Here is an 11,184-nt window from a genome sequence, read left to right on the forward strand (position 1 = left end):
GTCGTGAAAGTAAATTTCGAAAGGTGCTTGTCATTAGTCTGGCCTGAGAAATCACAAGACAGTTGGTTGACAAAAGTAAACCGAATCCCCATATTCCTTTGATCGATTTTGACATCACCTTCTGCTCTCTTACCAAGAATATCCTATGGGTGAGCACGGGAAATCGACGCCACAAGCTGTATGTCGTAAATAAGGCCGCAGTGGGCTGGCGGGAAGGGCAGTGTAAGTGGACATAGGGTGTCGCTTTCAAAACGTATGAAGGGCCCTTCAAAAGAGTAGATCTCTGCAAGACGCACAAAGCTATAGAAAGTTACGGAGTAGATGTCAAAGCAACAGTGTCAACAGTGTCAACCGTGTCAACTTAGCGTAATGATATGTTGAACAATGCCAGACCAGACCGCAGACGTTGTCGTCGAGATAAACTGTTGCCTGAGGCTGAAATTGTCAGAAACGGGAATCAGGTGATTCGTCCATCGCCCCCACATCGATAACTATTAAATAATAGTCTGATTCTTCGCTTCCACCAACTCGCCAGAAGCAAGCAACAATAATGTCCTGCACAACAACTCTCATATCCGCTGTCGATCAGTGCCTGTCTAGTCGGCATCTGCAATTGCCGAACAATAGTCTTGCGCCTCAAATCGCGATTATCAATCTCTTGACGATGCATCAGCAAGTCCAATCGCCCCTACTGCTTGCGCGCTGAATTCGGGGTTCAGGCCCGGTAAATAGGAATTGCGCAACAGAACATCCCTTCTTAAGAGCCGTACATGTAGTAATGTACATACAAAGGACGCCAGACTCTGACTGCAGCCAAAATCGGGAGGGAATTCGAACCAAAAGACCCTCTGTCCCTCCTGACGGATCGCCAGCCAGGCATGTTTGCCTCTACCGCCACGAAACCACCTTGGAGACCAATGGTTGTCAGAAGGGGCGTGTTCCTTCTTGTGCTTACGCTACATAGTATAATAACTCGTCTTCGATATCAGCTTCTGCTGTCAAGTCTCAAACTTAGCATTTCAGGGTTGAGCATCCGAGGTTCACCAACTCTGGCAACCTTGGTGGACCCTTGGCACATGTCGTCACCTGGTTCGGTTGTACACGGCCTGGTGCGTCATTATTAGTTCTCGTGGGTCAAGCAAACTCCACGTATCAGTATAGTTATATATTATTTAATCCAACTGGGAAGGACAAGAACAGAAAAACTTACAGGAACCTTCTCGAGTCAGCCCCGATACTCGCCGTTACGGCGTTTTTTAGCTCCACGGCACGTGTTACGTCGGCGGTAGGGTAGAGGGACGAAGATGAGGGGCCCCAGTCCCTGCGGATCCTGCCTAATATCACGGAGTATGGAATCTCGGGTTGTCTCCAGGGGTACCTACCTATATAAGGCCCCTCTGGCTCCCGCAAAACGAAACCCCCTTGATCATGTTTTATAAATCCTTCTCATCAGGTTCAAAAGGGTGTCTACGTGGAATCCATTCCAAATCCATCTCTTTTTTTTAAAAAAAAAAGAAAGGAAAAGAAAAACTCTTATATTTGAGCCGTCCTCCAAGGTACTTCTATAATCTTGATACCTTGATCCTTTACTATATAACATTCCTACCACGGCGTCCTTGATACCAACGCTCTCCGAATTAACCCACCAAACAGCACGAAAACACTTACCCTTTGCTTCAAGTCTACTACCATACCTCGCAGAAACACAAAATCTCCTCTCATCATGTATTCCTACACCGAAACCCAGAAATTCCTCATCCTCGTCCCACAAGAGGAATCACCTATGGCACAATCCCGGGGAGTCAATTCGACAACGCCTACTCCCCTCAGCTCTCAAATTCCCTCGTTTGCCAATGAAATCTCGGCCACCCCCGTACCACAAAAAATAACCCGTTCCCCGAGTGCCAGCTCGACCGCATCGACTGACATCAGAAGCGGCTTTCTCAGGTTAGGAGTTTAAAACGCCTTCACCTCGAGCGTCATTCAGCTTAGATATTCCATCGTGGACCGTGTTTTCTCTCCTATGCCTTGGACTCTGTTCTCGACAACGTACTGGAAGAGACGTTTGACTTGCCTCTTGTAACAGCCAAATGGATGAAGAGCTCACCGCTGATGGTCACCTTGGATGAAGAGCTCACCGCTGATAGTCACCTTGGCTTCTCTCTATATCTTTTTTCCTTTTTTCCCTTGTTCCTATTTCCTTTAATTCATGTTCACTCTTCTGTCGTTACTCTTGAGCTGGAGGGGTGAAGCCTGGCAAATTTTTCGTTGACAGTGGGACCACCTCTGAGTTCTGATATTTCCAGGCGACTCAGAATATTATAGCTCTACAATTCAAGAAATCAAAATAAGGAGATGACTGCCCCTCATCCATCTTCTTTCGTTTTACTTCTGTTTTCTTTCTGCTTCCTTTAGTCTATGTAGGAGGCATGAAATCACATTCATTTACTAATTAATGCGTGCCAAACTGTTTGTCTTTAATATTCTTACCTGGGACGTTGGTCTCAGCATAATTCGTCCCGCTTCCCCCAGATCTGCCAAGAATCGCCCAGACGGTCAAGAAGCAAACAAGATCTACATTCAGATATTCAACGTTAGAACCGTAATTCAACGACCAAAAATTTCCCCAATAATCAATAGTGAAGCCGGTTAACGAAAAGAAAATTTCAAATCGAAAGAAATACAAACTACGCCGAAATATTATTACTTCGGCCAACAGAATAACCCCGCCGCGCACTGCCAAATTGCCTATCGGCCTATTGATTGGTCTTTGGGCGAAGGGGGAAGAACTAAGGAAAACCTTGCACCGCGGGTGATATGCCCCACCTATGCGGTGATGGGACAAACTTCCGAGCCAGCTTCTTCCTTTTCTTAATCTTTTTTTTCTTTTTCTTTTTCTTTTTGGCAAATGGGAGCCTGGTTATTTCGCCATTTTTCTCTGGTAACTACGCATAGCCGGGGTATTTTTCTTACTTGCTCCATCATGCCCCCACAGGTTGGAGAGCATCCATTCGTGGAGAATTTTTTATTTGGTTTTTATTTACTTAGTTTTATTTTCTTTCAATTTACGTTTTAGTCCTACCATTTCTTCCCCTTTCAAGGCTTGCTATGCCGAAGATGAATGAGATGCCGGCCTGAGCAGAATTGAACTTGAATGAACGGATCAGCCGAGGAGCTAATCACCATGCGAGCCTGCAGCACATTCCAGCCTGGACGGCTTCTATACAGTATGTGTCTGGCTCCGGCCTCTGTGTGCGAAAATAACACAGCTGCAGCTCGCTTTCCATGCCCGAACAGCAGCGCATTTTATTGAAGCTGATTTGTGCGTGGCAGCGGGTTCAGGGGCGAGAAGCAGGACGCGGGGGCCAAAATGGCCAAAATGGGTAACTCTGGACTTCATTGTAGGCTGCGGGGATGGGGCTAGCCTCGAGCTGTGTGATCCCATGAGTTGCTGCTGTCTTATTTATCAGATCCTTCTCCGAAGTCAAACCAGCAAAGTTCTAGATAAAAATAGATGGCTAGAAGGGGACCTAGGGACAGCCACGCAATCGTTGGCATGGAAGATGTATCACAAGATGAGGAAAAAATAATAAAAAGAAGGGCTAGCTGTTTCAATTGCGCCTAGTTAGGTCTGGACGGAGCATGATTGTGTACTCCGTTTTTCCGCATTATTGTTGTTGTCGAGTGAGTGACGCACTTGGACTTCGAGCTCCCTTGGCTTTGGCGTTTCTGGGACACAAAACTGTAACTTCTGTAACGCATAAAGAATCCCCCTCCTACTATGGAGTACAAGTTCACTCACGCCAGACGTGCTGTTGTGTTGTGCCTGTCCTCCCCCCGTCCCGTCCTCCCTCGTTGCCCCGTTCCGCTATCGATTCAATAATCCCTCCTGCTGAAACATCACCCTTCGATTCTTTGTTCTTGCGAAGAGAACGGAGTACACTCAACGTTCACCCATAGCCTATAGATAGGCAGTGCGTCGCGGGTACACACATTCAGTTGCCTTGGCAGTTAGTTAGCTTGAGGCCATATTCTGGTAGCCCGCATCGACCTGCCTGCTCGAAATGCCGCCGTGATTGTGACTAGGAGAGGGGGGGAAAGCGGAAGCGGAAGCGGACGAGCAGAGGAGAATGTGTATCTGCATTCCTGCAGTAGTTGTATCGCATCTTGGCGCTTCATTGGATACGTAGACGGCGGAGGTCCGATTGGCCAGGAAGGCTTCGTTCTGTCCAGTACAACACAGCTGTCTGTCCCTCATGCTGCGCTGCGTTCGTTGCGAAATGTATTGTTATTGCTTGGGTTAGTATCCTTTGCGTCGTGCTAGGCAGTCGATATCTAATTCGAAAAGCGGTGATGATGGGTGGTAGGAGTGACATTGGTAGCTGCTTGCTCCCTTGATGTGTTCTTGTTCTGCCGCATGGGAGCATTCGACCTCAGGACAGTTGACTATATCTGAAGGCAAACCCATAAAGGAGAGAGATATAGAGCCAAAAAATGGCTCTGTCGTGCTGAAGCTCATAATCATATATCACACGGGACTTCTAACGTCCAGCCATATTTTCTAACCATATGCATGTCTAAATGAATATCCATTTTTGAAAGGAAAAAACTAAAAGAAAATATATATAAAAAAAATTGGTCTCAAATGTTCAAAAGAGATAACTCACAGCTAGATAGCAGCTAGATAGAGCTTACCATTTGGCACACTAAAAGCAAAATCAGCGCGACATGTATTAAAAAAAGCCTCTTGTTAATACGGCTCAACTTCCCGTAGTTATGGAAAAAAATGAGAAATAGATACAAATGCAAAACTAACAGAGCTATAATAATCAATTGTCTTTCAAGAGTGAATACAAATATGTATTCTGTACCGCAACAAGTGACAGATGAATATAACCTTGGAAGCTATAACCAACACCCTGCCATCGGACATATGAGATGATTAAGGATCTCAAGTAGCCAAGTATAAATATAAATAAACTATACAAGTAAAAACTAACAAGTAAAAAATAAAAATGAAGGGAGAAAAAGAAGAGCCTATTTTAAAATATGAATGACAGGGAGTTTAGTTAAACATGGATAAAAATAATAGTTAATAATAATACTAATAACAGTATGCGGGGAAAAAAAGAGAGCGGAAAAAAGCATGTCCATAGCTATATTACTCAATATTTAAAGAAGACAACCATGAGAAAAAAGAAAGAAAGGACCTGTTTAAAAAGACACGCGCGCGCGTATGTCAGGAGTTACAAAGGAAAAATATATATAGGTAGATCACATGCCGGAAAGAGTAAAAGTGATTTTCAATTCAATCAATATAAGAGAGAGAGAGAGAGAGGGAAGAGAGAGGAGAGAGTGAGAAAAAAAAAGTACGGCGAGTCAATTTATTGACCGGGTTTAAATAACTTGAGGTTTAAAGGTGTTGTATCATGTATGAGAGAAATGAAAACCCCACAAGATGTTAGCAATTTGACAGAAGAAAAATAAAGAAAGAACCATGCAGAAAAAAGACCTTTGTTTGATTTATCCAGATATTCAGATGAATGTGAAAATGAAAAGAGAAACAGCAGAACATATAATAGCATTCACAAAGGAAAATAAAAGTAATGAATTTTAACGAAAACGTGCAAGAAAAAAAGTAGTGAAGAAACTAGAAGCTAACTAATAAAAACAGAGGCACAATGGATATTTATTGACACAAAATTAAAAAGAGAAACAGAAGAATGAATCCAGATATGATAATAGAAGACAGGAAAGAAAAGAAACGAAAAAGAAAAAGAAATAAATAATAAATACTAAAGCATGAAAAAGAAAAGACCAGAGAGGAAAACAAGAGGGGGAACAGTGTGATAGGAGGACACAGCAGATGAAAAAGACATGGCAGAGAAGAGCGGACCTAGACAAAAGAAAAAAGGATAAAAACAAAGGAACAAAAGAAAACTCGAGAGGGAATTTGTTTTTCGTTTCGCCAAAACAAGTTCAAGCGTGCAAGTTATCAGGCTCAAGCGGAAGAGGGAGATCAATCAATCAATGGCGGAGAGAATATCGGTTTTCCCAGTCGAAATGGACAAAGAAATATAAAAAAACATACAGAAACGAAAAAAAAAAAGACGAACGAGACACGCCCAAGGGGGAATAAAATTCATATAAGAGAAGAAAACTCAAAATTTTCGAATTCGAAAAAGGACACACATATAATGGGAAAAGGGGTAAATGTGATATGGTGGTACAAGCGTCGAGGGGGGCTGATTCGGCGTCATGAAGTCGAGAGAGCCTTGCTTTGAAGGGGCTCTTTTTTCTCGCTGTAACTGTCTACCCCCCCCCCCCCCCGAAATAGGATTTAAACGTCTGTGTGTGAGTATATGCAAAATGGACGAAATTAATCGGGGAGGATTGGATGTTGGTTGTTCTTGCGGGGCGGGGCATATAAAACCTCCCTCTGTCCTCCTGCTAGCTTCCAACCATTCACCAAATTTTTTTTTTTGGCGCCCTTAATCCTCCCCAGTAAAAAATAAATACCAATCCACAAAAAATCTTTCTTTTTCTTTATCTCTGCGTCACTTCTCCCTTTTCCCTGCTGCTGAAAACCTGCGTGTGTGGCATGTGATTTCCCTAAGCTGACGATTGCAAGCTCAAGTACCAATTTCTTACTGATGATCACCAGCGCGGTACTTGCCCCGTCGCCTAAAAAAGTCCATAACCCTCCTTGCAGCCCCAGAGCTGCCAGAATGATTTGACGGATCTTTCTCGTGCTCATATGCATCCGCGAACCTGCGATGGTTCTTCTGTAGTACATTGGATCCCCTCCCAGACTGGTGGCTAGGCTGTATCGATTGCCGCGAGTCGTTACCATTGCCATGGCCCGGATTATATCCTTCCGGATAACTTGGCATAAACTGTTCCGTGTAACTGGAACTCTGTGGCTCGGACAAGTATCTCGCCGAAGAAGAGTTGGCACGGGGGTCCTCTTGGTAATATTGCTCAGCGGCAATGTGAGGTGATCCATAAGGGTTGCTTTCGTACTGGGGTTCCGAGTCGCCATGCAGGGCGGCAAACTGCTGATCGATTTGAGCAGAGTAATTCATCATATTCAATTGGTCATTGGTGTTGCCAAATCCTTGTTCGTCTTGGGTGTGGTCAGCGGCTCGTGGATGATGAGATTGCGAGGAAGCATTGGCAGTTGATAGAGACTGCGATTGCTGTTGCTGCTGATGTCCTCGACTCTCTGGAGCGTGAACAGAATCATTAACCTGGGCGATGTGGGAGTCAGCAGTAGGAGGCGTTTCTTTGCTGGATGAGAACGCTTTCAAAGAAAACGACGCAGGCAAGAGAGAGAATCTTCGTGGCTTGGCACTATGCTCTTGGCTGGAATCAACGTGTCTCCGATGAAAAGAGTGTGAAATCGATCGACGCGAGTCCATTGATGCTCGTGGTTCATCCGAGACAATAGGTTCCTTCATACTCGTTGGAGGATAGCGTTTACTTGATCGTTGACCATGCTGAGATGATCGTCCACCGAATATGGAGCCAGATCGCCCGAACAACTTCTCTCCAATGCTACTCACAGTGCTAGAACGCTTGTGGCTCTTGGTTTGTGCTTGCTGCTGGACAGCACTGTAATCCTGATTTGTGCTCGGGCGACCAACTGAACTCTCTGTAGTTTGTTGAGCGATCGGCGGAGAAACACTGTAAGTTTTACCATTTTTTGGTTGGGCCAGTCGTCCCTGCACATTGGTTGTTGCAACCGCGGGAGCTGCAGGTTGGCTATATGAACCTCGAGACGGCAGACGGCTGTCATATTTGCCAGCACCTGTAGAAGCCAGGGACCCGCCAGTTTGAGGCCGGGTCGTTTGGGATAAAGTACCTTGAATACCAGAGTATGTACCAGTTAGGTCTGAGATCGATTGGGCTAGGTTTCCAGAATGTGATTGTGGCCTACCTTGAAGGCGGTCCGTTGTGTTATAGCTTGTAGGATGGGTGTTTACAGGCGGATCCCTCGGTAATGGTTTAGACCTCGAAGTTATCGTAGCCTTAGCGGGGGCAGCAGCCCCTGCACTCGAAGGAGGTTCTCGACCACTAGACATTGGTCGCCCTTGAGATAATCCTGCATGACCGGACGTTGGACCCAAAGACGAAGAGGCGGTGGTTGAGTCACCACGAGCAGTTTGAGACTGAGGTGGCACATATTCAACTTGGACTGTTCTCCTTTTCGCGTCTCTTGGCTTTTGCTTTTCATCATCCTGTGATATTTTGCCTGGCTGGTGGCTGAGACCTCCCACTGGAGACACGTTGCTCTGATGCTGGGCTTTGGGAGGTTCTCTAACAGAAGCGCTACGAGCAAGGGATGGTGTTTGTTGTTGGTCTTCTGTAGAACCGTTTAGCAGTCGTATTATCAAGGGAATGAAGAGAGAGTGGGCTTCAAAGTTTTGGGAGTATATTTTCTTTCCGCGATCTAAAAAGTAAGGACTTACCGGCCGGAACAGTGGTGTTCGCGATATCAGCCACATTAGTGGTATTACTCGTAATGTGCGATACTACATGTGCATACTCCGCAAGCCAGCTATGTCGCGCAACTTCGAAGAGGTCGGCCCGTTTTCGCGGATCCGGGACAAGAATGCACCGTAGCAAATCCCGCGCATGTGGTGTGACGTACTCGGGGAAAGTGAGAGGTGTGGTTACAATGTATTTGTAAAGAAGGTTTATGTTATCGCCCTCTGGGTTCGCAGGATCATCATCAAAGGGGAGATAGCCAGCAAGCATAGCGTACTAGAACAAAAAATCAATGTTAGTTAAAAAAAGAAATTGGGACAAAAACGAAAAGCCTCGACCAAACATACCAGAATAACCCCACAACTCCAAACGTCAACTTTACGCCCAGTGTATAATGAATCGGTAACGACTAGCTCTGGAGCTGCATAACACGGACTGCCACAGCTAGTTTGCATAAGGTCACCACGTCTTAAACCCTTTGCGTTAGGCCGGTCTAGTTTCATTCTCTTCACGAATTCTCTGTTCGTCAGGTTATATTCGATTTCATCGCCCAATTCATCGGTAGGGTCGAACGTGTTTGCGAAACCAAAGTCTGTGATGATGATATTGCGGTTTCGATCGAGCATCAAATTCTCCAGTTTGAGATCCCGGTGGACAATCCCTTTCTTATGCAAATAGCCTACGCCAGAAACCAGTTGGGCAAATAAGCGGCGAGCAGGGTTATCTTTTAGATACCGGTGGTTAAGGATGTAGTCGAACAATTCACCTCCGGATGCGTACTCTAAAACAATGCCAATATGTCGATCGGTCTCGGCCATCTCGTGCAGTCGGACAATATTTGGATGTGAAAGCTCTTTTAGGATTGAGATTTCGCGATATATTTTCGGGAGGCGGCTGGGGTTGTTTCCAAGGCTGTCCCTTCTGAGCAATTTGATTGCGACTTGCACGCTGCCGTCCCTCTTCCAACCAAGTCTAACTTTCCCAAACTCACCCTCGCCAATGGTTTGACCAAGAACATAGTCGCCAAAAGTAGTTTCTTTTCGCCTCGACGAGGAATTTGAATAATCGTGTCGGCTTCTAGCACCACGGCCTCCATCGTCGACACCCTCACTGCTTACAAGGCCCAGCCCTGACAGGGAATCTGGGGCAGGTTGGGCTTCCGCTAGGCGTTCTTTTTCTCGTACGATATCGACTTCGGGATCTGTTATTACCATCCGATTAATTACCGTGCTTCCCTGTTTCTCAATGCCAGCGGGAATCGGAGTTGGTCCCATTGCGGCCTCAGATCGGGTCTCCATTGCGGAAGGTGAGGCGTGGTCTCTTGGTTCCCGCGTACTTGCAGCTCGTTGTGGGCCGTCAGGCGAGTGCGGGCCTTTTCGACGCTTAGCAGCGCCTGATGGGGTATCATCATTCGGCATGTCCCTGCCGTTTGTGTCATGGGTGTGATCCCGGTCCCCACGATCTCGTGTACCATCTCCCCTCCTCCTAGAATGTTTGGGATTCGCTACTCGTTCAGTGGAGGCATTGGCGGATGGAGCAGTTGACGAAGTGCGACTTCGTTGATTTGACGATGTGCGGGGAGGGGGGATCGGGGGAGAACCAGGGCCATCAGATAGAGTGGGCGTCGGGCGCGGGCGCGTATTACTGCTGGACCCTTGGCCTGTAGATGGAGTAACAGGGGAACCATGGGTGGAGGGAGGTAGTGGAAGATGCTGTGGAGAATTCATTGTCGAAGTGACGGCAGAGGTAGGGGAGTAGAATTGGTCAGGGCTAACAGGAGAGTTGCGTGCGGCAGCATGATCAGTCCTGTGCCGGCTTGACTGGCGTGGTCCAACTGGTGTTTGGTGAATTGGATGTCTCGGAGATCCCGTTGATGCATACTGACTGGGAGACTGAGTGGTGCTATGCTGGGAGACTGTCTGCATAGCAGACGACATGCCTTCCCTCGGAAAATGAAACAGCAAGAGGGTGAACAGTGGTGATTTAGATCTTCCGTATTCCAGAAGTTAATTACCACTTTCACAACCAATTGCCTTTTTATTTTCGAAGGAAACGGATGCGTGCCTTTGCTTCAAGCAATTGACATTTGCCTACACAGACACCCGAAAACCCAATATTTGTTTACCCACGTTTATAGAGTATAGTTGCTAGTTGTCCAAATCATCAGTAAAAGATTGTAAGACGCAACAGTTGTTTTCTCAACGCGTCCCGTGAGAGTGATTATTTGAGACGATTCACAATTGGTAGATGTGAACCGGCCAGTGCGTTGTGTTGCTCGTTGTAGTTTGTTGTTTAGTTTGGCGTGTGAACGCGGAAGTCCAATTGCACGCTGGGTGGAAATCCGGATTCGACTGGAGCGTGGTTCAGTTGAAAAGCGTGGACAACACTTCGAGGGAACAACAACAACAACACAAGGAAAACTAGGAAAAAAAGAAAAGAGAACAAAAGTGAAATCGACCGGCAACGCGTTTGGGTGGTTCTGTTAGACCAGCAACAGATGCCTCAGCAGCAGAAACAGCGAGAAATTGAGACAACAAGAGAGTTGTTTGCTGCTTGCGTGGGTGGTGGACCGTGGCCAAACGTGCCTTCCGCTGCTGTATCTAGGAGCACCAAGACAACCCGATGGTTATTTTTGTTTATTTTCCACCTCCGTTACGTTAACACCCACAGATCAGAGCACTGTATGATCGTAAA

At 46.2% G+C, this 11,184-nt stretch overlaps 2 protein-coding genes across 3 annotated transcripts; one reads left to right on the forward strand and one right to left on the reverse strand.

Annotated features, from left to right (window-relative positions):
- Positions 1-1,723: 1,723 nt before the first annotated feature.
- BDCG_04955 (uncharacterized protein) lies at positions 1,724-1,960 on the forward strand (the record flags this gene model as incomplete). The annotated part of the gene is made up of 1 exon (XM_045420602.1): positions 1,724-1,960. The coding sequence occupies one exon, from the start codon at positions 1,724-1,726 to the stop codon at positions 1,958-1,960; it is 237 nt and encodes a 78-aa protein (XP_045276680.1).
- A 2,675-nt stretch (positions 1,961-4,635) lies between these two features.
- On the reverse strand, positions 4,636-11,184 carry BDCG_04956. Of its 2 annotated transcripts, XM_045420604.1 has the most exons (4): positions 8,838-11,184; positions 8,472-8,766; positions 7,940-8,365; positions 4,636-7,864 (listed from the first exon to the last, which is right to left on the reverse strand). In XM_045420604.1, exons 1-4 carry the CDS (start codon positions 10,425-10,427, stop codon positions 6,648-6,650), a joined length of 3,528 nt encoding a protein of 1,175 aa, XP_045281065.1. In that variant the 5' UTR covers positions 10,428-11,184; the 3' UTR covers positions 4,636-6,647. The 2 variants fall into 2 exon arrangements, with proteins under 2 accessions (XP_045281065.1, XP_045281066.1); XM_045420603.1 differs by having other exon boundaries at positions 4,874-8,365.

This window comes from Blastomyces dermatitidis (assembly GCF_000003525.1).
Source record: "Blastomyces dermatitidis ER-3 genomic scaffold supercont1.5, whole genome shotgun sequence".
NCBI classification, from domain to species: Eukaryota; Fungi; Ascomycota; class Eurotiomycetes; order Onygenales; family Ajellomycetaceae; genus Blastomyces; species Blastomyces dermatitidis.

Bases quoted from the DNA above. Each gene is read 5' to 3' on its own strand.
- BDCG_04956 (XM_045420603.1), bottom strand. From the start codon at position 10,427: ATGTCGTCTGCTATGCAGACAGTCTCCCAGCATAGCACCACTCAGTCT. The intron at 8,767-8,837 runs GTATGTTTGGTC...TTTTTGTTCTAG, and splicing joins GGAGTTGTGGGGTTATTCTG to TACGCTATGCTTGCTGGCTA. The intron at 8,366-8,471 runs GTAAGTCCTTAC...ACGGTTCTACAG, and splicing joins GAACACCACTGTTCCGGCCG to AAGACCAACAACAAACACCA.